Consider the following 27,570-nt stretch of genomic DNA (forward strand, 5'->3'; position numbering starts at 1 on the left):
AGAGATCTGTTGGTCATTGACGTGGTCTTCTCATTCCTTTAAGCGTTAACCTTTGGATGTGTCTGCTCGAGCAGATGCTTCCTTTGGTGCCTGTCACGCTCACAAAACAGGAACTGGGTTTGTGAGCCCTTGGGCCACTGCCAAGGAGCAGCAGTGGCAGGCAAAACCACCCCACACCAGAAGCAAGGCAGAACAGACGTACCGGCAAATCCAGGCTAGGTCTCTGGTGGTCAGCCAGCAAGCAGAAGACAGGTCCAGGCAAAGGTTCAAAAGGCAGGCGGCAAGCAAAGCAAAGTCCAGGATCAGGCAAGGTTCAAAAGGCAGGAAACCAGCAAACACAGAAACAGGTCCAGACAAAGTCTCTCAGGCGGAAGTGCACAAGCACCCACGACCAGGGCCTAAGACGCAATGCAAAGGCAAAGCCAGAGAGTTTCAAAATGGCTAATAAGCCCAGACAGGAAAGACTCAGCTGCAGCAATCACCAGGAAGCTATGGTGGCTGTGCAGGCTCAATCCAAGCAAGCAAACCTGGCAGCCTGGAAGATCCGGACCGGACTCTGCTAAAATCTGGAACGGGTGATGGTCCATAGCAGCCACCTGTTCTGGCCACCAGAGGGCGAGGAAAGCACAGACGTAACAGCGCCATGGTTGTTGCTGCAGTGGTATCACAGTTCCTCCCCTCTTAAGGATTGCTTTTGTACATCTCATTTGTCTGGATAGATCCTTGGAATGTAATGGAAGGAAAAACTAGTTAATTACCTCATTTTCTTAACTTTAGTCCCAAAGGATCAGCCCAGAGCCCGCCCGCCCTGTGATTGTTTCAGCTTTTCTTGGCTCTATGTAATTTTGGGTGTTTGTATTCTGGTTCCTTTATTTCATACTTCTTTTTCTATCTAGAGGCTGGAGTTTTTTTTCTGGAAGTCACTCTCTTTCACTGTACTGCTTTATCGAATACTGGCTTGGTTGAGAAGTGTAGGAGCTTTTGAGGCATAACTCAGATTTCTCTATCCGCACCTGCTGGCCGATGGTCACAACCCATTTGTCTGGATTGATCCTTTGGGTCTAAAGGAAAGAAAATTATCAGGTGATTAACTAATTTTTCCATCCATCCAGCTGAACTATCTGGCAAAAACACAAACTGCAGGGAGGGATTGAAATTTAATTATTGGTTGTTACTTGGATTGCTTTAATGTTGAACCTGGATATTTATCTTGGGTTCACAAATTCTCATTCTTAATGGGAAAACAGAGGTGTAGAATGAGATTTATCCTTTATAAGTAACTCATTTGAAATTTTGTTTTGTACCAGGTTCTTGTGTTGTCCGGGATGCTTCAGGGAACCTTAACAACTCTCTATCAACCGAGTTGACAAACTGCACAGATGCAGCTTGTAAATTAAATTTTGACTTCTCATCATGTAAGGCAACAAAATGCAAATATGGGCTAATGGAAGACTTCCAGGTAAGATGTGTACATATAAATCTTACAAAAGAAAAAAAGTACAGTCAGGCCTTCGGGATTGTTAGAGTCCTTTTATTCTGAGAGAGACCCAACACGGGCCGTGTTTCGGTGCAACAGCACCTGCCTCGGGTCAAGGTAATAATGTTCAGGAAGTGCAAATCCCTGTCAGCAAATAGATATCGCTAATTAAGATATAGACTCTGTAATCCACACTTTGTGAAGAAAACGCCAAATCTTTTTTTCTAACCGACAGCTTTTCTTCACAAAGTGTGGAGTGTGTCAGAGCCTTGGCTGCGTCAGTAGCCCACTTGAAGTCAGCCTCCATTGAAGAGATGTGCAAGGCTGTGACATGGTCTTCAGTCCACACATTCACATCTCACTACTGCCTTGAGCAGGGTACCCGATGCGACAGTCAGTGTGGGCAATCAGTGATTGGGCTCTAGAATCCAACTCTACCCTCCTAGGCCCTTTTTCTTCTGTTCCAGGCTGCACTCTCATCTAGTTTGTATATAGTTTCAGGTTAATCTGTGTTAAGTCCTCGCTGTTGTGATGCCCAGTTGATCAGCGTTTGTTGTTTTGGGTGAGCCTGGATGCTAGGGATTCCCCACTTGTGAGAATATGCAAGCCTGCTTGTCCTCGGAAAAAGCGAAGATACTTACTTGTAGCAGTTATTCTCCGAGGACAGCAGGCTTCTTATTCTCACAATCCCACCCACCTCCCCTTGGAGTTGTCTATCTGCATGTTTTTATTTGGGTTTTTTGCTTTTGTATTAAACTAAGGCTGCGCGGTGGGCAGGAAGGCACTCGCCTGTGCATGCTGGAGTGCAGCTCGCATTCCTTAAAACTCTAGTTTTTTTCTGTGGCAAATTTGCCAGGCTGGGTGACGCAGATCGGCGTCTACCCACATGTGAGAATAAGAGGCCTGCTGACCTCTGAGAATACTTGCTACAGGTAAGTATCTTCGCTTTATAAAGTACTTGTTACCTTGCAGGAAGTATGAGTTTTCAGATTGTATTATTTTTTTTAAAATAGGAAACAGCTTCTTAGTGTTAATCTGCTAAATACTTGAATGTTTTTCTAGCAAATACATTTTGAATAGCATAAACCTACATAAGAACATAACTGCTATGATAGGTCAGACCAAAAGGCGATCAAGCCCAGTATCTTGTTTCCAACAATAGCCAGTTCAGGTCATAATTACCTGACAGGATCTCAATATGTAGATTTCAGGCTGCTTATGCCAACAATAAGTAGTGGGTTTTCTCAAGGCTACCAGATTAGTTATGGTTTATAGACTTTTCATGTAGGAACTTGTCCAAGTTTTTTTTATTTTTTTGTCTTAAACTCTGCTATGCTATTTACTGTTACCACTTAACAATGAATTACAGAAACGAGCTAAAAAAATGTTTTTTTTAATGTTCGGCTTAATAACCTCATGGAGTTTTTGAGGGGTGTTATCAATGTGGGCTATCATTAAGATGTGTTATTTTATCACTAGCTTGTGCTGTTTAGCACAGGTCCCAATTTATGTAATGAGACCTGGTTACTAAGCAAAATAAACTCTCTTAATGGTAGCCCACATTGATAACCCCACCCTTTAGTCTTTCTACCACTAAAATAATAACCAAACAATTTGCATTTACCTGTTCTACTCCACTAGCCCATTGATACATTAGAGAGAGAGTCATGGGAGAGTCCCTGCACATCAGCTTGGTGCTGATCATTGTGGGCATCATGAACCCGACCAATGCATAGGTCAACATCTGTGGAGAAACTTTCTTCAATCTTGGAGTCTCGTCTGCCTCGATACATCCAACACCAGTTGAAACTCTCTTCCATGTACTTCTCAAGAACAGTACTTTGAAGAGTCAGACTTGGACCTCTCTTGGGAGACGGATCAGGACCGTGTACTAGATCCAATAGAGATGTAATCAAATTTGCACTTCACAAAAGTAAAACAAAAAAAGATCTGATACAATAGTAATGTATTAACCAAACTTACACATAATCCAATGCAAAAATTTGGAGGACAAGACCTCAAACCTTACAACAGAACAAAGCAGTAAATGTTCACTTCAGGTTCAATTTCTATAACGGGTCAGAAAAACCTCCGGCCCCTTTTTTCCTCCCACTAGGCTCACTATCTACTTAGTTGCCAGGATTCATTTATATTATGAGCCTGATAGCTAGCGAGTCCCACGTGTGAGAATATTATGCCGGCCTATCCTCTGAGAAAGCTAAGATACTTACCTGTAGCTGGCTTCTTCTGAGGATAGCAGTTATGTATTCTCGCATCCCTCACGCTTCCCCTTGAGTTGTCTTCTTAGCTTTAGTACTGTACTACTGGTCCCACACTTAAGCGTTGGGCGGGAAGGCAGCTGTGCATGTGCAGTGGGGCACTGCCTCAAAGTTTTAAAGTGACATTACACTATGGCAGTGTCCGCACCGGGTTCTGTGAATGACATCGCCCACATGTGAGAATATGCCTACTGTCCTCGGAGAACACTTGCTACAGGTAAGTATCTTAGCTTTATCCATAGGACCAGACTTTACAGGAGTTGAAGCTGATCCATTCACTGGATTTACTTTTTCATTTCCCCATTATGGTAAATTATTCTGATCTTACAAACTCCACATGGGCTCCAAAGTGTTATGACCTAGGGAGGTTCTAAGTTGGTGTGAGACTGCTGTTTTTCAGTGCATGCCAGTATGCTGATGGGGGATGGAAGGCGTGGTGCACTCCTTAGCAGCACCACTCTACACAGAAGTCCTCCATTTTTCTGAAGCGTTCCGCTACCTGGCGGTAACTGTGCCCAAATGGTTTTTCTCCATCTCCAAAAGAATGTTTTGGCAATTTCAAATATTGCAGTAGTTTGTGACTTAAGACTACCACCACCAGACCAGTGAACACCTTTTACACTGATGACTAGGAAAGGGATTCTCTTCTAAATGAATCTGTTTTTATTTTTTATTCATAAAGTTATACATAAAGCAATGTACTTTTCACCGAGGACAAACAGGCTGTTGTATTCTCACATCTGGGTGATGTTATCTGACAGAGCCCAGTGCAGATGCTGACTAGTGAGTTGTAGAAATTTCTAGCAGCGTCCCACCACTTATGCGCTGGTACCTTTCCACCGAACATGTGAGCTCGGATTCCTCAGTCTTTCTTTCCGTGTAGCTGGGAGGACACATCGGTGTTCTCAGTGGGCATGTTTGTTCCAGACTTTGCAGTGCATTCCCGGTGCTGCTCTTTTTACATTAACTTCTTTTTCAGTATTTTATTAGTAGTTCCTTTTTGCTTTCAAATTCCTTTTATTTTTGTAGCTTTTCGGCACTTTGTTTCCTTTCGTTGTCATGACCTGCTAGGCCCACTTTAGGCTGGAGCACCATCCTCGATATGGCCTCCACCCCTTTTTTGGCTCAAAATTGAGGAGATTAATTTGGCCACGATTCTTTTTTTTTTTTCAGTGTCTCAAAAGATCCCCTCTGGCTTCAAGAGGTGCGCTCAGTGTAATCGGGTGATTTCGGTAACAGATCTGCACTCACGGTGCATTGGGTGCCATGAGCCTAACTTTTTTCCATCTCTATTTTAAAAATGCAGCGGAGGACATGGAGGGTGTGACCAGCTCAACAGGAGAAACCTTTTGGCTTTTCAAAGACCGGTGCATCCACATTTGCACTTGAAAAACACCACTGTTTACTTGTTAATGTGAAAAGTGCTAATCTTTGGAATTGTCTCCAGTTTTATGTGGCATATTCTAATTTCCTTTTATTTTGTTTTTGCTTTCCCTGCTCTCTCCCTTGATGTTGACTGGTGCTGTTTTCTTATATTTGAATACATTTTTTTATACTTCATATGAAAATGTTAAATATATTTTTAAAAATTCTAGTCAGAATTTTGTGATACTGTATTGATTTTTTTTAAAGTTTAGGGGCCCTTTTACTAAGCCGCATAAGCGTGTACGTGTGCCCAACGCACGCCAAAATGGAGTTACCGCCCGGCTACTGCGTGGCTGTTGCAGTAATTTCATTTTTGGTGTGCGTCTGATAAATAAATTTTTATTTTTAGATGCGCATATCGGATGCATGCCAAGTGGCATTTGATGCGCGTAGGTCATTACCGCCTGGTTATCACATGAGTCTTTACCGCTAGGTCAATGCCTGGCGGTAAGGTCTCAGACCCAAAATGGACGCGCTGCAATTTTGATTTTACCGCACATCCATTTTCGGTGAAAATTTGTAAAAAGGCCTTTTTTACTGGCGCACTGAAAAACGGATCAGTGCATGCCCAAAACCTGTGCCTACACTATCACAAGACATTTTTCAGTGTGTCTTTGTAAAAGGACCCCTTAGTTTGTAATGATTATAATCTGCCTTGGATTAGGTGGAATATAAATCATAACATACTTATAACACCCTTCTTTGAGACAGCAGAATGGTTTACAGTATCATAGAGGACAAACAATTTGATCCTCTTGTCATTTACGAGTTCGTCCACCTTTCTCATGTGAGACTTGGTTGCTGCTACAGGTTGTCCCCTTCAATTTTGATCACATAAATTAGCCCTTCCCGATCCACAATCTTTACTTTTTTTTTTTTTGTGGTCCAGCAATGCACAATACTGGTATCTATACAGTGATAACCCATAAAACAAACTCAGTTCAGTTCAATTTCAACTGGAAAGATTCCAGTAGTCTAACATGGCACGTTGCTTAAATTGCACTATGTGCCCACTGAATGCTTCTGTTTTCACAAGCAGTAGCAACAGTCTCTTTATACAGGTACTTTCTGCCTACTGCAGTAAAAGAAGAAATTTCAAAGAACAAATGAATACATGTAGCGCGTCAGTACTGCCATCTGCTGAAGTGGAGGCATTACGTTTCATTCAACTCTTGTATGTAAGAAATATTGATTAGAGCTGGATCCTGGACTTTTTCTTCACAGAGTAGTAGACAAATAGAATAGCCTCCCCATGGAGAATGGAGTAGGCAAAAGTAGTATTGGAATTCTCAGTAGTATGGGAAAGTATGGTACCTATAATACTAGATTCACATGGATCAACTTAGTCTTCTCTGTATTTATCCCATTCCTTAATTCTGATACTATCATATCTGCAACATCAGTGCACCCAGGAGAATTAGCCTAGACAGTGGGATGGCCACTTCTCCATTGTATTATAAAGGATATACTGCAAAGAAGAGACATTATTTAATTTTAAGTGTATACAACTTTATGCTGAATGGAAAGTTTTAATGTATATATGTTTAGAACTGTGTTCACTTATTAAGAATACTATAGCATATATGTAACTTTTTTTTTTTTTTAATTAATTTTTCTTTTTAGGTTATGAGCATGGTGTCTGGATTTGCCCCTCTGATTACAGCAGGCATTTTCTCAGCCACCCTTTCATCTGCATTAGCATCTTTAGTGAGTGCTCCCAAAGTATTCCAGGTGAGAATAAGCTCACTGTAATATAGTTTTGCTTTTATGTCCTAAGCAAGGTGACTGGTTTTATGCTTTGAAGAGAAATATTATGAAGGAGGAAAGTTGAGGTTTAACACCATTTTGTTTGCTTATAATTGTAGTAGTCCCACCATGTGCAAGATTTAGGAATTAAGGTAAAATAAGATCAATAATTTTAACCTGAGTGTTAAAATAAGAGAAGTATTCTTGGCCCTTTTAAAAATAATCATTTTGTTTATCTCTTGCTTACTTTCTCCTATGTTGTCCTTTTTATATCAGCTCAGGGTGGCTTAGAACATTTCACATAAAACATAATTAAATCATATAGATCATTCAGCTCTCATAAATAAAACCTACAATACACCCAAACATATTAATTCGTATTACTTAGTTTATCATTAATAAAATAGCTAATTACTTCTGTACCTAATATGAAAACATGTTCATACTAGGATACCCGTTCAAACTCAACCAAAGACCTGGACAGATAAAGCTTATCTGAACAAAAAAGTGACTGAGATCCCCAAAGGCCAGAACAATGGGAACAGAAGCAGATCTCAACACAAAATAAAAGTTCATAGTGTTTATTGGTAAAAGTGCAACACTTAGGCCCTTGTTTACAAAGCCACACTAGTTGCTGGCGGTGCAGTACTGCCGACACAGCCCATTCACTTTGAATGGGCTGTGTCGACAGCGCTAGCGCAGCTTTGTAAGCAGGGGGGGTTAGTGATTGATAAAAAGATTGCCTGATGTTGCCACATATAACCTTCAGGGTTACGGCAGAGGAAATACTGTTAAAATAAATATAATATTAAATTAATACTTGGATAAACATAAAATCACAAAAAATAAAACCACATACACCTAATAAGTCATATAAAATAATTAAAATATAACATTAAATTTAGAATTAATTAAAAAAATAATATATATATATTTGAAACATATAATTTAGTAACAAATAATCCCTTATTCTACAACTTCCTTTAACAGAGTTCTATACTTGACAAGCTATAAAAAAATGGAGAAGGAATCTTCAACAACAATTCTTGGTAGCCAATCCAGGCAAATCTGATTCCCGCTTCTTAGACAGTTATCCTCCAAAGAACCTTGGAGATTGGAGGATTTTCTGACCCTCATAATGCAGAACAAGGGTTCTCTTCTACATCCCAACCTCCAGTCTCTGTCCCCCATAGTCTGGATGTTGAGAGCTTAAAATTTGCTTCCTTGCATTTTCCAGAGGGGTTTCTCCGGGATCTTGCTGACTTCCAGAAAAGATTCCTCTAAGAGGTGTTATTCTTTCAAGTGGAGGAGGTTTGCCATCTGTTGTGAGGGCAAGGCCCTATATCCTCTTTCTTGCCCTACTCAGACCCTGCTTGAATACCTTCTGCACTTCTCAGAGTCTGGTCTTAAAACCGAGATTATAAGGGTTAACCTCAGTGCAATTAGTGCTTACCATCACCATGTAGAAGGCAAGTCCATCTCTGGATAGCCTCTAGTTGTTCGCTTCGGGAGAGGCTTGCTTTTGACAAAGGCCCCTGTCAAACCTCTGCCTGATGGAAGCTCCTTTTGAGCCACTCGATTTCTGTTGACTGAAGTACTTGACCTGGAATGTCTTGTCTTACTACTACTGCTCAGTGAGCCTCGAGACTTAGTAGTGAAACCACCTTACACAAAGTTTTGTCATAGCAAAGTAGTTCTCTGCAAGCACCCCACGTTCCTGCCTAAGATTGTGTCAGGAGTTCCATCTCAGTCAGTCTTATCGTTCTTCCAGCATTCTTTCCCAAACCTCATGCCCATCCTGGCAAAAGCACACTGTAAGTGAATATTGGCCTTTTACCGGAAGTGGACTAGGCCCTACATACAGGCCACCCAGTTTTGTTTCTTTTGATTCCAACAGATGGGGGTCACCATCGGAAAATGCACAATCTCCAATTGGCTGGCAGATTGCATTTCTTTCACTTATTTCCAAGCTGGGTTGACTCTTGAGGAACTTGTCAAGATACATAATGTCAGAGCCATGACGGTATCGGTAGCCCACTTGAGTTCAGCTTCTATAGAAGAGATTTGCAAGGTTTCAATGTGGTCTTAGGTCCACAGAAATTCACATCTCACTATTGCCTTGAGCAGGATACCTCATGCAGTGGGTCTGTTTGGATGGACAGACAGTTCTGCAGAATTTGGGATCTAGAATCCAGCTCTACCCTCCTAGACCTGTTTTGTTCTGTTCAAGGCTGCACTTTTACTCAGTTTGTATATATTTTTCAGGTTAATTCAAATTAGAACTTGCCTTTGTGAGTTCCTATTGGCCTACTGTTGTTTTCGATGAGCGTGGTATCTAGGGATTCCTACATGTGAGAATCAAATGGCCTGCTTGTCCTCAGAAAAAGCGAAGATACTTATATGTAGCAGGTATTCTCCAAGGACAAACATGCCATTAATTCTTATATAAACCACCTACACCCTCCCACTTCTCCTTGGAGTTGTACTGATGGTCCCATGCTCGTGCAGAGGAGTTCACCGTTCCCTGAGAAGCTTCAGCACCGGGAGGACCGCAACCCCCTCCATACAGGAGGTGCCAATGCGTGGGTCTCCACACAGCCAGGACCACATACCAGCTCACAGGAAATATCTTCAATTTTCGGCTGGGGACCTGTCACTTCCAGTATTGCGTGTTGCCTTTTGGCCTCGTGCCAGCTACCAGGGTTTTCACCAAGTGTCTAGCAGCAGTTGTAGGTTTGCTATGCAGACTGGGAATCCATGTGTGTCCCTACCTGATGACTGGCTGGTGAAGAGCACGTCACAGGATGGTGCTCAGGACTCCATGTGGAGGACTATTCAGGTGTTAGAGCTACTAGGGTTAATTTTAAACTACCTCAAGTCTCATCTGCTACCTATCCAGTGATTGGAATTCATTGGAGTCCTGCTAGACACTCTGCCGGCTCTGGCTTTTCTTCCTGTGGTGTGTGCAGACGCTCTTGTCGCTCTCGCCACTCAAGTCCAAGCATCTCGGCAGGTCACAGCCCGGCAGATGTTGAGGTTGTTGGGCCATATGGCCTCTACTATTCGTATAACACCCATGGCATGTCTTCACATGAGAACTGCTCAGTGGACCCTAGCTTCCCAGTGGTGTCAGGCCACGGAGAACCTAGAGGATGTCATCCAAGTTCCGCCAGAGCTGGTTCAGTCTCTGCTGTGGTGGACAATTTGATCCAATTTGACTCTGACTCCCATTCCAAATTCCACAGCCCACGAAGGTGCTGATGACTGATGCATCCTATCTAGGGTGAGGAGCTCACTTAAATGGGTTTCACACAGTACTTGGTCAGCTCAGGAAACAGATCTCCAAATCAACCTTCTGGAGCTCAGGGTGATCTGGAATGCTGTAAAGGCTTTCAGGGATTGTATGAACAACCAAATTGCACTCTTTACAAACAGACCAGCAGGTGGCCAAGTGCTACACTCTGTGTCAGGAGGCTGTCCGGATGTGGCGTTGGGCACATCAGCATGGGATGCTCCTCGAGGCCACTTAACCTGGCAGGCAAATTCAAAAGCCTGGCTGACTGAGCAGGGTCATGTAACTGCACAAGTGTGCCCTCAGCAGGGGCGTTGCCTGTGAGATCTTCTGAGCATGGGGCGCACCCCCTCATTGAATCTCTTGTCCACTCAGTCCAATCACAGTGCCCCTCAGTTTTGTTCCAGGCTCCAGGCCCTTGACAGGCTAGTGTCGGATGCCTTCCTCCTTTATTGCAGGACAGGACTTATGTATACAAATCTTCCCATAAATCTTGTGGGGAAGACTGCAGGTCCATAATCCTGATCGCTCCTTAATGATGCTGGCAGATCTGGTTCTCTTCTTTTGGAATTATACTCTGAAGAACCATGGAGATTGGAGTGTTTCCAACCCTTATCTCACAGAACGAGGGCTTTCTTCTGCATCCCAACCTCTTGTCTCTGGCTCTCAGGGCCTGGATGTTGAGAGCTTAGAATTTGCTTCCTTGCATCATCCTGAAGGTGTCTCCAAATTCTTGCTGGTTTCCAGGAAATATTCCACTAAGTTGTTCTTGTTTCAAATTGAGGAGGTTTGCCATCTGGTGTGAGGGTAAGGCCCTAGATCCCATTTCCTGCCCTACACAGACCCTGCTTGAATACCTTCTGCACTTCTCAGAGTCTGATCTGAAGACCATCTCCCTAAGGATTCACCTCAGTGCAATTAGTGGTTATCAACGTGTAGAGGTTAATCCCATCTCTGAACAGCCTCTAGTTGTTTGCTTCAACAGAGGTTTGCTATTGACAGAGCCCCTTGTCAGACTTCCACCAGTGTCATAGGATCTCAATGGCATTCTCACCCAACTGATAGAAGCTCCTTTTGAGCCACTTGATTCCTGTCATTTATTTATTTTGTAGCATTTGTATCCCACATTTCCCACCTATTTGCAGGCTCAATGTGGCTTACATTTGCCGTTATGGCTATTGCCATTTCCGGACTTTAGATATGCACATGATTTTGCAATCAAGTGCATACACACATGGTAGAAGAATGCATTGTGTACTTGCGTACTTTGAAGTACTTGACCTGGAAGGTCATATTTTTGGTGGCTTTTTCTTCAGCTTACAGGACCAGTGAGCTTCAGGCCTTAGTGGCAGATGCACCTTATACAAAGTTTCATCATAACGGTGTAGTTCTCTGCACGCACCCTAAGTTCCTACCTAAGGTTGTGTCTGAGTTCCATCTGAACCAGTCGATTGTGTTGACAACTTCCTTTCCCTGACCTAATGCCCATCTTGGCGAAAGTGCAGTGCACACTTTGGACTGCAAGCAAGCATTGGCCTTTTACTTTGAGTGGACTAGGCCCTACAGACAGTCTACCCAGCCTTTTGTTTCTTTTGATCCCAACAGGATGGGGGTCACCTTTGAGGAAACACACCATGTCTAATTGACTGGCAGATTGCATTTCTTTCACTTATGACCAGGCTGGCCTGAACCTTGAGGGTCATGTGAGGGCTTACAATGTCAGAGCCATGGCTGTATCGATAGCCCACAAGGTCAGCTTCCATTGAAGAAATTTGCAAGGCTGTAACGTGGTCTGCAGTCCACACATTACCTCATTACTGCCTTGAGCAGGATAACCGATGTGGTTTGGGGTTTAAAGTCAAACTCCACCCTCCTAGGCCCATTTTGTTCTATTCTAGGCTGCGTACTCATTCAGATTGTATATAGTTTCAGGTTAATTACTTTTTTGCCTTGGCAGATGTGAGGTCCAGTTGTGACCTCTGGTTGTTGTTTTTGGTGAGCCTGGTAGCTAGGAATTCCCACATTTGAGAATTATAGGCCTGTTTGTCCTCGGAGAAAGCGAAGATACTTACCTGTAGCAGGTGTTCTCTGAGGACAGCAACCCTTATATTCTCACATACCTTCTCACCTCCCTTTGGAATTGTCTCCTTTTTGCTTATGTTTTTTTTTGTACTTCTGGTCCCACACTCTCGTGGTGGACGGGAAGGCACTCGCGCATGAGCAGTGGAGCACGTCTTGCACTCAAAGAAGTGTTTTAAGCTTGTTACAAGCTCTGGACTGGCAATGTTGGACCCATGTTAACCACATTTGAGAATGTCCTGCTGTCCTCGAATACCTGCTACAGATAAGTATCTTTGCTCTAAGGCATGCTAACAGATTTAGTGTACACTAACGATCAGCATTTACTAAATAAGATGCCCATTATATTCCTATGATCGTCATTTAGCTCGTGCTAATTGCTAATTATTAGCACACGTTAAGTCTGTTAGCGCACCTTAGTAAAAGGACCCCTTAATCTTTTCGTATTGGAATTGATGTTCTTATCATTGGAGCCTTTAGCTTGTTCTTTCTTATTGTTCTTGTCTCTCATATCTGGATGTCAGATGTAACAAATAACCTATTGCTCTTGATTTGCAATGTATTTATTTTTCTCTTTATTGTCTGTTAGTCTTTGTGACAGAAAGGGTTAACATAGTTCTGAATAGGTGTTTGCGTGATACCTTGTGTATTATATGATCCCTAGATTTTCAGTACATCTGAGGGTAGGAATGAATTTTCCTAGAGGAGTGTGCCCCCCTCCCCCTATACCCTCGCATCTCCTCCATTCACTCATGCAGGCCACAGGCACATATTAGGATATGCTTTTATTAGTGCTTCTCAAATTTTAGTGCATGCAAAATTGATTTAATGTGTTACTCTACAAATTAATGTACATAAGTAAATTAAAAAGTTCTAAATGCATGATATGTTTTATTAAGCTGAATGTGAAACCAAAAAGTGTCTGAAAATCACAGGAAAGTTTGAAAATGAAGCAGAAATTGTTTTTGTGAGTATCTGGGAAAGTAGGTGTCTTTAGTTGTGTGAAGAACTTCTTTAAACAAAATCCTCACAGTGGTATATTTACCCATTATGTTCTGTATTTTCATCAGTAATTAAGAAAATTAATATTCGGTCTTATCCTTTTTTTTTCTTTTCAGGCTTTGTGCAAGGATAACATCTATCCTGGCCTCGAGATGTTTTCCAAAGGATATGGAAAAAACAATGAACCCTTCGTGGTTACCTTCTAACATTCTTCATTGCACTAGGATTTATTCTGATTGGTTAGTTATTGAAAGAGAAGTGTTACAAAGTTTAACGTATTTAAATTTAGAAAGAAAATAAGGTCCAAATAAAGGTCCTCTTACTAAACCATTCACTTTGAATGGGCTTTGTTGGCATTGCCGAGCAGGTATTGCTAGCGCGTTTGCTAAAAGAGGCCCAAAGAATATAGTAGACAAACTTGAGTCCTTATATTTATAGGGGTGTAATGTTACACGATTGTATTTTGGGTAAGTGTGTGTAATACCAAATATGTATTGAAATATTTCTCATCCACCATTGCCATCTGTTTACTTCCCTCTCTACTACTACTACTACTTATCATTTCTATAGCACTACTAGACGTACGCAGCACTGTACACTTGAACATGAAGTTCATACCTCAGCAGATTTTTAACACTGGGAAACTCCAAAAGTGAATCTTTTTGCCACAGAAGAGAACACAGTACACAGTTTTTTGCTCCCGGATTCCTTCTCAAAACAGCCTCTAGCTCTTGCGATTTCCTTGGAGAGCACATCTTCTATGCATTTCTTCCCATTCCTGTCATCTCAAATGTCATACAAAAGATAATTATGGACTCTGCTGTCATCATCCTCATAGCCCCTGACTGGCCTTGTCTGCCATGATATCCATGGCTCTCACTCCTAGCCCTTGACAACCCGCTTCCTCTGTGGGGCATATCTAACCCTTCTCTCCCAACAGGGAGATTGCCACCAATATTGCAGCATTATCACTTGAGGCTTGGTGCCTAAAATATCTTTTCAGACGCTTTCTTACCCTTAATCCAGCAAGTACTTAAGGCTGCTAATAAACTTTCTTCACAGAAGTCTTACTCCCTGAAGTGGAAGCGTTTTTCCATTTGTTGTGCTTCGCATAATCTCAATCCAGTTGACTTTTCAGGTCCTGATTTACAGTATTTTCGCTCTTTCTGATTCTGGTTTGGAAACATCTTCAATGATAGTACATCTGGCAGTTATATCTTCTCTTCATATGGGTTATGACAGCAAGGCAATCTTTACTCACCCTTTAATAAAGCAGTTCTTGAAGGACTTGATGCATCTATAACTACCACTACAGCTTCTGTCTCCATTGGATTTAAACTTAGTATTGGATCAGTTAAGACCACTACTCGAACCAATAGCTATAGCATCTTTTGAAGTTCCTTATGTGTAAAACACTCTTCCTTATCAACATAGTATCAGCACACTATAGTAGCAAACTTCAAGCTTTGCTTCACTATCCTTCCTACACCAAATATTTTCCCACAAAGACTCTGCTATGTATTCAGCCTAAATTTTTATCTAAGGTGGTATCGCCTTTTCATCTAAAACAGGATATTTGACTTCAGTTTTCTTTCCAAAGCCTCATTCACAACCACTGATTCCACACTACATACTTTAGATCATGTCAACACCCACTGAAAGTTTTCTCCTTTTTTTTTCTGTCTTATCCTCATCATTTAGGCCTTCCAATATCCAAGCATACTTTATTTTCTTGGATGGCATATTGCATCTTTTTTTTGTTGTGAGTAAGTGAATTTGACCACCTGGTAAACCTGGAGCTCACTTGTGAGGCTTTACTTATCTGGACATTTGCAAAACTCTGACATGATCCTCTCTGCATACTTTCATGAAGCATCATTGCAGAGACACTGCCTCTAGGACAGATACAAACTTTGGTCAGTTTGTGGTATGAAATCCTGTTTACTTGACCTATACTTCCTCCACCCAAGCATTAGTTCAGGTTGCTCCCAAGCAGAGTTGCTTACCTGTAATAGGGATTCCCCATGGACATCAGGGTAATGCAGACATGCCTTCCCTCCCACCATCCCCTAAACAAAAAAAAAAAAGAGAAAATAGGGCACTGTGAACCAGTGGCATAGCTATGGATGGGCACAGACCCACCCATTATTGGCACAGGCTCACCCTATCTGGTTGCCGGTGAGGCTCCCAGAGTGCTTCAGTGGTGGCCACCTCCACTCCCCTGTCTCCTTTTCCTCTGCCCCCTCCTCCACCTATAACCTGGAAACCCCCCTCTCAACTCCCCTCCCATTCCTACTCCCCTCCCATTCCTACTCCACCTGAGAACTTATGGTGGTGGCAGCAGCAATTCACATCCGCTGCCTGCTCTGGCCCCACAGAGTTCCATCTATCAGATAGGAAGTGCCATCATGAGGGCGGGATGCAGTAGAGGGAAACCTGTGGGGATGGCACAAGCTGCAGATATGAATCTCCACTGCCACCAGTAGTCTCAGGTAGAATGGAGACAGGTGAGGAGGAGTTGCCAGGCCAGTTGGGAGAGGGGCAGGGAGAGATGCAGACAAAAGGTGGTGGTGGTTGGGGGAGGGAGTTTTGGAAGGGCCCACCCATGTTTACTCCTGGCCCCACAAAATGGCAAGTCTGGCTACGTCACTGGTGTAACGCAACAATTCTCAATATATCCTTTCGTGCTTTATTAAAGACTCATCTGTTTCAGCAAGCTTTCCGTATTTAGGTTTGGGTTGATTCTGCAACAAGGGGTCAAGGATGGGTTTAGCTGTGTGAATTGATAGTTTGGACTCTTATAGGTTTTATTGTCTTTTATATTTTGTATATTGTTTTATTGTCTTTGACTATGTTCTTTGTGTGACTGAGGTAATGTTTGGTTGTGTTCTTTCCTATCTACAATTGGCGTTCTTTTCCATTCTTTCTGTTTTTATTGATTTTATTGTAAACCGCTTTAATTTGCTTGCAACAAAAGCGGTATAGCAAGTTTAATAAACGATAAATGATGAACTTTGATTCTCAAATGTTTTCGGAAAGTTTTTCCTCTGAGTATTTTCAGCTAGTGGTTCTCACACCTGTCCTGGAGGACCACTAGCTAGTCGAACTTTCAGGATATCCCTAATGAATATTAATGAAACAGATTTACATATAATTGAGGTGGTAAACATGCTAATCTTTCTCATCCATATTCATTACGATATCTTGAAAACCCAACTGGCTACTGATCCCCCAGGACAAATGTTCAGTTCTAAGCAGCTTACCTAATCGGTATTAAAATATCATAAAACTTGTGGGAAACAAAATATTACTGCCAACTCCAGACTTCGCGCCTTCTGTCTCGCTGCACCCTACGCCTGGAATAAACTTCCTGAGCCCCTATGTCTTGCCCCATCCTTGGCCACCTTCAAATCTGGACTGAAAGCCCACCTCTTTGGCATTGCTTTTGACTCGTAACCACTTGTAACCACTCGCCTCCACTTACCCTCCTCTCTTCCTTCCCGTTCACATTAATTGATTTGATTTGCTTACTTTATTTATTTTTTTGTCTATTAGATTGTAAGCTCTTTGAGCAGGGACTGTCTTTCTTCTATGTTTGTGCAGCGCTGCGTATGCCTTGTAGCGCTATAGAAATGCTAAATAGTAGTAGTAGTAGTAGTAGTAGAACCAATGAGGAGAGCACTGACTTCAGCTGAGTGGGAAGGACACCTAAACACCTCATTAGCTAAACAAAATGCAGTTTAAGCTAGAGAGGGTTCTGGCTAGAAAGCCTGTAGAGACAACTTACTATAAGTGTCTACATTATCCTAATGTCCACGGAGAACCCCTGTTACAGGTAAGCAACTCCACTTAATAGTCAACTGATAGTACCTACAGTGGAAGATCAGTCTGTAAGAATGTTACTTCATCTCCTACATTGGGCTACTTCCTGGTTGATACTGCATAAGTGTAAGCTTAACACAGAGAAGTCTGAGCTAGTTTTCTTTAGCCATAAACAAGCTTCTCTTATCTGGTGGCTAGAGGTATAATGTCCTCAAGACCGAAAACACTATAATACCTATGTATCGCATCATGGTGCGTCCGCACCTTGAATATTGCGTTCAGTTCTGGTCGCTGTATCTCAAAAAAGATATAGCAGAATTAGAAAAGGTTCAAAGAAGAGCGACCAAAATGATAAAGGGGATGGAACTCCTCTCGTATGAGGAACAGTTAAAGAGGTTAGGGCTCTTCAGCTTGGAAAAGAGATGGATGAGAGGAGATATGATTGAGGTCTACAAAATCCTGAGTGGTGTAGAACGAATAGAAGTAAATCGGTTTTTTGCTTGTTCCAAAAGTACAAAGACTGGGGGACACACGAAGTTGCATGGAAATACTTTTAAAACAAATAGGAGGAAATTTTTTCACTCAATGAATAATTAAGCTCTGGAACTCTTTGCTGGAGGATGTGGTAACAGCGGATACCCTTTGCTGGAGGATGTGGTAACAATGGATGCCGTACCGGGGTTTAAAAAAGGTTTGGACAAATTCCTGGAGGAAAAGTCCATAGTCTTCTATTGAGACAGATGTGGGAAGCCCTGGGATTTGTAGTATGGAGTGTTGCCATGATTTGGGTTTCTATAATGTAACAAAGAGAGGGAACTAAGTTCAGAAAAAGTAAAAAAAATAAATAAATAAATAAAACTACAGCACAAAGGGCCTTTAAAAACAAAAGGGAACACAGTCCTCCTATACAAAGCTCTCACACAGCAACAGTTTTTAAAGGCCCTTTGCGCTGTTTTTTTTTTTTTTTTTTTTTGCATGATTTGTGTTTCTGCCAGGTACCGCTGCTTTTTAACATATTTATAAATGATGTAGAGATGAGTAACTAGCGAGGTAATTAAATTTGCTGATGACACAGTTATTCAAAGTTGTCAAATCGCAAGAGGATTGTGAAAAATTACAAGAGGAACTTATGAGACTGGGAGACTAGTCATCTAAATGGCAGATGACGTTTAATGTGAGCAAGTGTAAAGTGATGCATGAGGAAAAGAGGAACCTGAATTATAGTTATGCAATGCAAAGTTCCACATTACGAGTCACTGACTGGAAAAGGGATCTAGGCGTCGTCAATGATACGTTGAAACCCTCTGCTCAGTGTTCTACGGCCGCTAAGAAAGCAAATAGAATGTTAGGTATTATTAGGAAAGGAATGGAAAACAAAAGTGAGGACGTTATAATGCCTTTGTATCGCTCCATGGTGCGACCGCACCTCAAATATTGTGTTCAATTCAGGTCACCGCATCTCAAAAAAGATATAGTGGAAGTAGAAAAGGTACAGAGAAGGGTAACGAAAATGATAAAGGGGATGGGGCGACTTCCCTATGAGGAAAGGCTAAAGTGGCTAGGGCTCTTCAGCTTGGAGAAAAGATGGCTGAGGGGAGATTGGATAGAGGTCTATAAATAGTGAGTGGAGTGGAACGGATAGACGTGAATCGTTTGTTTACTCTTTCCAAAAAGACTAGGAGTAGGAGGCACACAATGAAGCTAGAAAGTAGTAAATTTAAAACGAATTGGAGAAAATATTTCTTCACTCAACGTATAATTAAATTCTGAAATTTGTTGCCAGAGAATGTAGTAAAAGTGGTTAGCTTAGTGGGTTTAAAAAGAGATTTGGATGGCTTCCTACAGGAAAAGTCCATAGACCATTATTAAAATGGACTTGGGTAAAATCCTTCTTATTTCTAGAATAAGCAGCATAAAATGTATTGCACTGTTTTGGGATCTTGCCAGGTACTTGTGACCTGGATTGGCCACTGTTGGAAACAGGATGCTAGGCTTGATGGACCGTCAGTCTGTCCCAGTATGGCAATACTTATATACTTATGGCAGAACCTTGCATTAATGTGGAAACTTGCATTACATAATTATAATTCAGGTTCCTCTTTCACACATGCATCACTTTGCACTTGCTCACATTAAACGTCACCTGCCATTTAGTCTCTCAGTCTCGTAAGGTCTCTCTCAAATCTTCCTCGGTGAAGACCGAAGCAAAGAATTCATTTAATCTCTCTGCTTTGTCTTTCTTAATTGCCCCTTTTACCCCTTGGTCATCTAGCAATCCAACCGATTCTTTTGCCGGCTTCTTGCTTTTAATATACTTTAAAAATGTTTTACTTTGAGGGGCATAATCGAACGTAAAGGGGCGGGGCAACCCATATTATCGAAACAAGATGGATGCCCATCTTTCGTTTCGATAATACGGTCGGGGATGCCCAAATCATGAAATTTAGGTTGACCTTAGATATGGTTGTCCTTTGGTCGTTTTTGAGATGGTCGTCCCCAGTTTTCGGCAATAATGGAAACCGAGGACGCCCATCTCAAGAACGACCAAATCGAAGGCATTTGGTTGTGGGAGGAGCCAGCATTCATAATGCACTGGTCCCCCTCACATGCCAGAACACCAGCCAGGCACCCTAGGGGGCACTGCAGTGGACATCAGAAATTGCTCCCAGGGGCATAGCTCCCTTACCTTGGGTGCTGAGCCCCCCAACCCCCCCCAACCCATTCCCCACAATTGTACACCACTACCATAGCCCTAAGGGGTGAAGGGGAGCACCTACATGAAGGTACAGTGGGTTTCGGGTGGGTTTTGAAGGGCTCACATTTACCAGCACAAGTGTAACAGGTAGGGGGAGGGTGGGCCTGGGTCCGCCTGCCTGAAGTGCACTGCACCCACTAAAACTGCTCCAGGGACCTGCATACTGCTGTGATGGAGCTGGGTATGACATTTGAGGCTGGCATAGAGGCTGGCAAAAATTTTTAATTTTTTTTTTTAGGGTGAGAGGGGGGTTGGTGACCACTGGGGGAGTAAGGGGAGGTCATCCCTGATTCCTTCTGGTGGTCATCTGGTCAGTGGGCACCTTTTTGAGGCTTGGTCTTGAAAAAAAAATGGACCAAGTAAAGTCGACCAAATGCTCGTCAGGGACACCCTTCTTTTTTCCATTTTCGTCCGAGGACGACCATCTCTTTAGCACGCCCCCGTTCCACCTTCGCTATGCCTCCAACACGCCCCCGGGAACTTTGGTTGTCTTCGCGACAGACTGCAGTTGGGGACGCCCATAATCGGCTTTAAATTATGCCGATTTGGGCGACCCTGAGAGAAGGACACCCATCTCCCGATTTGTGTCAAAAGATGGGCATCTTTCTCTTTTTGAAAATGCCCCCATTTGTGTTTTTGCCTCCAACGCAATCTTTTTTTCAAAGTTTCTCTCTACCTCCTTATGAGTGCTTTGCATTTGACTAGCTATTCCTTATGCTGGTTCTTATTATTTTCAGTCGGTTTCTTCTTCCATTTTCTGAAGGATTTTCTTTTAGCTCTAATAGCTTCCTTCATCTCACATTTTAACCATGCCAGCTGTCATTTGTTCTTCCTTCCTCCTTTTTTAATACACGGAATATATTTGTCCTGGGCTTCTAGGATGGAATTTTGAACAGCATCCAAGCCTGATGTACATTTTTGACCTTTGCAGCTGCTCCTTTTTTTTTTTTCACCGCTCTTCTCATCTTCTTAGTCTCCTTTTTGAAAGTTAAACGCTAACGCTCACCCTAGTAAAATTTTTTATTGTTACATCAAAGTAAAAATGTATCGACAGGCTTCTGTGCATTTGCTGTAGTGCCATTCTATGTATAACATTTTTGCAGTGCTGATGATACTTGCGTGCATATATCATTCCAGCACATGTGCATATGTGTCAACACACACATTTTTAATTTTTTTGCTCAGGCTTGTATGCTGCTGTAGCTGCTCATAGCGCAGAACTGTCACCCCCCCCCCCCCCCCCCAGTTTTGTTTTTTTACCCAGACTTGTATGCTGCTCATAGCGCAGAACTGTCGCTCATGCTGTTCATGGAGGTAATGCAAAAAGTTGGAGGCTCTCATATACTTGCAAGAAAAAACAAACAAAACTCAGATAATGAATACTATATAAAAAAATTACATATAAGAGAGGACCATCATATAATTTAATTTTCCCCATATAAATTCAGGGAAGGGATAAAGATATAATCATTTGTCCTTGGTGCAAAATGTTCTTTCAAAAGCACCCAATGTGAACAGTGTGTGTTAGGGAAAAATAACTTGTAGCAGCAGGCAGCTCAATGCTAGACGTCTTAAATCATAGTAGCGCTGATTCGATCATGTTTAGAGCAGTCCAGTTGCTCTGTATCAAAGCTCAATTCTAAAACAGAAAATAGAAAAAAAATTAAACTACCCCAAAAAATAAATTTAAACAAATTCACATGCATAATTGAGTTCTGGTCCGTACTTTAAACCTGATCACTCCAACCCTCATAACATGGCGATCAGATAAATACATTCAAAAAATTTAAAAAATCAATCAGGCATAGAGACAGTTGTAAGTAACCAATAAAGGCACAATATGTAAAAGTTCATCAAAGTAGTAGCAGCCACTCAAATTCTTCATGTAACCCCAGAGGGTATAATGTGTTAAGTGTATAAATCTAATGTTCCTCTCAGTAAGTCATCTGATAATCCCTGCATCACCCAGAGTTGGCAATGAAATAGTCAGTGATTCTGTTAACAGTGACTGGCCTCACGCTAGTGAGCAATCAAGGATGCAAACTCAGAATTAAGCGACTACTATGTTCGTTGAGTGCAGCCACACCACACATTTAGTCTGACCTATAAATTTTAAGACAGAGTCAAAGGATTACAAAGGTAACAAATTGGAATTACAGATTTTGTCACTTTTCACGTTCATTGTAAATTCTTTGTAAAATTCTTCAAAGAAACCTGCCATGAAATGCTTTCAACATTTGAAGCATATCAGCTACAATGACCACACTTGGTGTAGCCACACGTAAATGTTGGAGGTAGACATTATCTTCGTATCCACTATCTCACCTTTATTTTGTCCCCTTTGATTCCGTGAAACTCTGCATATTTCAAAACCAACGGCAAATGTTTATTCATGTTCTTCACTATTTTATGCATACCTGTTATAAATGGTAAAGTAACAGTGCTGTCATAAATTGAGGCAGAATTATCCAGTCACAATGGGCATATTTAGCACGTTTATCCGCTGACATTTAAAATTTCAGGAGCATATGTTCTGGTGAAATATCTATACATTGGTTCTTTAGTCTGCACTTCAAATTCTGATAGTGTAGAACAGATATGTTGCAATCTAGATTTAAGTCTGGATAGTGACTGGAGTAAGTTTAAAAAAATTTCTCTAAAGATCCTTACAATATAGAGTAGCAAGCAATACTCCTTCAAACTTATAGATATGTAAATCAAGAAAATCAATATTCAGTTTATCATCCATAGTTTGGTTTGACAGTTTTCATCCAGTCAAGAAATGTACACAGACCTGTATAAGAACATGTCCATATAAAAAAGATGTCATCCAAGAACCTTTTCCAACATGAAAGGAAGTTATGGTTAGAGAGATGGAGGAGCTTTCTCCTCATGGTTCAGGGCATTCAATTTCTCAAGATTTACCTGAGTTGGATATGCCTGGTGCAGAGGGGTGGGGATGATCTTACAGTAGCTTGGTTATTTATCAAAGAGGAGTTCCTTTTGTTGATGATAAAAATATGGAGGTTTTAAATAGTTTTCTCTCAGGCTGCAGCTCCTTCTTTAATTAATGTCTGGTACAAAAAGGCCTTCTAAAGCTTCATGAAGCTATGCAGGAGCTTATTGTACCTCAATGGTAGATTCCCGATTCTAGACTTAAGGTGGTGAAGCTCTTTAAGCTTTACCCCCTTTTGCCAGCTGTCCTGGAACAGTTCACTTTATCTAAGTTGGATGCTCTTATTAAGGTGGTCACTAAGTAGACCACTATTCCTGCAGAGGGTGGTATTGAAGTGATAGATATGCATGATCGCAAGCTTGCTTTCCAAGTAGCAGCTTTAATCTCTCAAGCAGCAGTTTGTAGCTCTTTTGTTGCCAGAGCCTCTTTATCTTGGCCTAAGCAATTGTATACCTTGGATTCTCCTGACTTTTTACCTTCTCTGGAAGCGGAGTTGTTTTATCTTGCAGATGCTTTTTAGGACATCCTTAGTTCCTCAGCCAAATATATTCCCCTAGCTGTCTCTGCAAGGGGGTGACTTTGTTTGAGACATTGGGTGGCTGATGTGGCATCTTAATCTCAAATTCCTTTTTAGAACAGGTCTTGAGAAGGATTTGGCGACTCTAAAGTTCAGTGTCTTCTTGAAGGCAAATGTAGAGCTCGGCTCTGGGCGGTTAAAGCTCGTTTCTGAGATGCCAGGTGTTACAGGCCGGGGAAATCTTGGACTTCTGCTTAGCACGTTTTTAACAAAGTGAGTCTTTCAGGGAGGCAAAAGCCTCTTCTAGACCCTCTGCTGATCCCTCACAATGACAGGGATGAGATTCACTCCTTTTCTCAGGTTATAGGTGGACGTCCCTATTTTACAAGGAATGGGCCAACCTAACTTCAGACCAATGGGTCTTAGATATCATTCGGCCGGGTTGCAAGCTGGAATTCTGCCAGCCAATTGTAGATCTTTTCTTACAGTCCCCTTTCAGCAAGCCAGGGAAGTGTCAAGCAGTATGAGAGATATTACAGTACTTGTTAACTCCTCGACGCAGTTCAGCCAGTCCTTCTTACAGCAGGAGGAACAGGCAGGTACTCAATTTATTTTAATGTTCCAAAGAAAGGGGATCCTTCCGTCCAGTTCAGTCAGGTTTTCAGGATATCTGCAATGAATATGCATGAGATTGATTTGCATACACTGCCTCCATTGCATTCAGATGTTTCATAAATATTCATTGTGGATATCCTGAAAACCTGACTGGCAAGGGGGTACTCCAGGACTGACTTGGGAACACTGCATTAGATGTTGAGTGATCATATGTTACCTTGACTCTACCAATGATTTTAGGCGCTCTGATCATCTTTTTGTACTCTTTTCAGTGCCAAACAAGGGTATATCTGCCTCTAGGGCAACGGTAGCTAGGTGGTTAAGAGGCTATATCTTCGGCTTATCTGCAGTCAGGCAAAGCTACTCCATTAGAAGTTAAAGCTCATTCCACCAGGGCTTTGCTTTTTTTTGCAGAATCACAGGCTATCTCATTGAAGGAAATTTGTAGATCCACTATGTGGTTGTCTTCCCATTACTTTGTAAAGCATGACTGTTTAGATGTGGCAGCAAGGTGAGATGCCTCCTTTGCAGCTCAAGAGATCTCTGCAGGTTTGTCACAATCCTTCCCTACTTAAGGACTGCTTTTTTACATCCCATTAGTCTGGACTGATCCTTTGCTGTTTTGGAAGGAAAAATTAGTTCTTCCCTGCCTTTCATTACTTAGCAGTTTATCGCAGGAAAACAACAGGCATTAAAAAATCAGAAGCTTCTGCAGAAGAATGAGTTAAATTTTCTATGCCTCCTCAAGCTTTGCATTAAAAGCCCCATCACTGTGCTCAGCCTGTGTTTTCTGTGCACTTCCCTACATTGGTCCAGAGTAGTTAATGTTATTTTACCATGATTTTAAATATACTGTGCACTAATGTCTAAGGCATTGTTTCCCAAATTGTGGGTCAGGACCTGAAATGGGGTTACAAAACTCATGTTTGGGGTTGCAACTTGAGTGTGTGCTCCATAGGCGGTGGTTGGGAGGGGGGGGGGGTCACATGATCGGGGGGGGGGGGGGGTCATAACTACAAAAAGATAAGGTCTGGTCTAAGACAATACTTTGTGCGGAGTTAGCTTGTACATAGAACTGCTTTTTGCATTGTGCCCCAAAGCTGTCCTAACCTGCACAAAGCCTGAGTGCGCTTTTTCATCAGATCTCCAGGGTCAGGAAAATAACTACTATACCTGAATAGTAACTTGATGTGAGCTAAATATCAATGAATTAATAGTAATTTTCTATATGCTTATTTGTTTGCTGGATGCTGGTATTGTAATATTAATGCAGCACTTGTTTCAATAAAAGACCTTGTTAAATTAAAAAAAACAAACAACAATCTAATGACAGGACGTCATTAAACACATGGGTGATATTTTTTATTACGTTAATATTTGTAACATTCTCCAAGCTGTGCTTCATCAGAACCAAGTACCTGCATATAATATGTACAGTGCTGCGTATGTCTAGTAGCGCTATAGAAATGATTAGTAGTAACAAATGATGGATTATTACATTATTTACTTGTATATTCAAACAGCATAATTAATTTTATCTTATTTAGCAGTGACCTGATGATGGGGGTATAGTTCTTGAAAGGCAGGCACAAATGTTAGTCCAGTAAAGTATCACCTACAGCTTGCTTATTGACCTTTTCTTATGTATGCAGATGGGCAAAGAGTGCAACCTTACTGTGTTTTTAAAAATTAAGTTGACTTCCATCTTGGTGGCTTGACAGTGAAGTTATTTAGAGAATTTAGCCTCTTCCTGTAAAGGAAGTTGAGAAGGAAGTGTTCAGAATACATGTATAGTGTTAGTGTGTGCTAAAAAATAACAGTACTTTCTCTGCATTTCTCACCTAAATTTCAACAAACTGTTTACAGCTTGTGCTTATGTAGACTTTCAAACTAACTATTTGTTTTGCTTTTTTTTTTCTTTTAGCTGAATTAAATGTAATTGCACCAATAATCTCCAACTTCTTCTTGGCTTCATATGCCTTAATTAATTTCTCTGTATTCCATGCATCACTTGCAAAGTCCCCAGGTAAGAGTTTTATAATGAGCATCTAACTATGCATGAATGAGCAATTTGTTGCTGTTTATTTCCGAGTCCTACAAAATAGTTTTGTTTCCAATTTAGGTGTATTTAAAAGCAGCACTTCATGACAGCCAGTTTAAACATTGAGATGAAAAGATTTCCTCAGATATGCAGTGATAAACTAGATTTATCTTTTTGAAGAGAAAATTAAACCATTTTTTTCAGTAATTGTGAGCATTGCTTCCACATACTGTGACCTCACATTGCATTTGTTCTACAGAATGGTGTCTTGAGAATGTGAATTAGAGACTTAACATGCACTGAGGACTTCAGGCTGTGTCAACTTTCAGATTTCAGAAGGCAAATACTTTTTAACAGATATAATTATCATAAAACTTGCATAATACTACTGTCAATAATATATGCCTTTAGGGTATGTTCATGCTCTTGAAATTTGATAGGTTAATTTTAAGGGCCAGGTTGGGTCAGGCCAGTGGTCCATTGAGCCTAAAATTCTGTTACTGTCGGTGCACGCTTAAAACATTGGATATTAAAGTTGCACTGTCTGATGGTATTGTCATCTGCGGTGATTTTGAGTTGAGAACATCTGCCTATAGGAGTACCAACAGAGACTGTGAATATTCAGTGTTCTGAGTGTGCACTTGTCTTTTAAACATTGAATTACAATTGAATACAATACATGGCCATATTTCCATTGTACGGTTGCATATCGATTAAGATTGCTTATGATTTTTACATCAAACATTGATTTGACATAATATACACAATAAACATTCTCGACATCCTTATGAGACCAGTTCAGAATCTGTGGGTTGTGTCTCTCAATCAGTATATGTGGAGACAGAGATTATAGAATTCTGGATTCTATAAGGGCACAATGCAGCCTAAGGTTTTCAGTATTTCTCTGTCTCCAGCACATGGTGGTGGGCAGCAGTGCAGTTGCTGGACACAGAGGAGGATCAAGTCTCAGTGAAGCTGGGGATGCTAATTTGTTTAAACTTCATTCTAATTTTTAAGGGAGAGAGACATCTTACGAAAGTTGGAAATCCCCTCCCTCCGAGCACCTGAATTCCTTTGTGGAGAAAATTCAGAGTTTGATGATAAATGTTTAACCTTCTTCATGGTAGGACTATGTTGTGGGTGTTGTGTATTTGGCCTAATTGGATCCTCCATTTATGCATAAGGGGGTAGTTGCTTGGTTCTTATCTGCCACTGAGGGAGCTCAGATAGCTGGCTGTTTTAACCTGTGGGTGATATCCATCAGTACTAGGCCACAAGTGCTGAGCTGGATTTCTCAGGTAGCAGGTGCATCTGAGGTAACACATGGATAGACAGACATCAGTGTTTCTTGTGTGGGAGTCAACAGATCTCTTTGGGTCAGTGCATCTTTGCTCACAGCAGCTTTCTTGCTACAAATTACAGGGGAAGCTATGCAAGAGGAGTGCAGAATATGGCTCTCATAGTGTTCACTGATGCAGGCAGAACTGCTTTTTCCCATACGAGTCTTCTGCAGCTCCTACCAATTCCGGAAGTCTTTGGAGCTTGGACCATATCTATTTATGAA

General features: G+C 41.5%; 1 protein-coding gene across 1 annotated transcript in view; it reads left to right on the plus strand.

Annotated features, from left to right (window-relative positions):
- The window catches only part of LOC115459627 (solute carrier family 12 member 2-like), a gene marked incomplete at its 3' end in the record, with an annotated part of 43,846 nt that extends 17,855 nt beyond the window's left edge, over positions 1–25,991 (plus strand). The window contains 5 exon segments of the mRNA XM_030189434.1: positions 1,308–1,459; positions 6,805–6,912; positions 13,417–13,486; positions 13,489–13,539; positions 25,890–25,991. Coding sequence (XP_030045294.1) covers positions 1,308–1,459; positions 6,805–6,912; positions 13,417–13,486; positions 13,489–13,539; positions 25,890–25,991 — 483 coding nt within the window.
- Between the last annotated feature and the right edge of the window lie 1,579 nt (positions 25,992–27,570).

Source organism: Microcaecilia unicolor, unplaced genomic scaffold, assembly GCF_901765095.1.
Source record: "Microcaecilia unicolor unplaced genomic scaffold, aMicUni1.1, whole genome shotgun sequence".
Classification (NCBI taxonomy): Eukaryota; Metazoa; Chordata; class Amphibia; order Gymnophiona; family Siphonopidae; genus Microcaecilia; species Microcaecilia unicolor.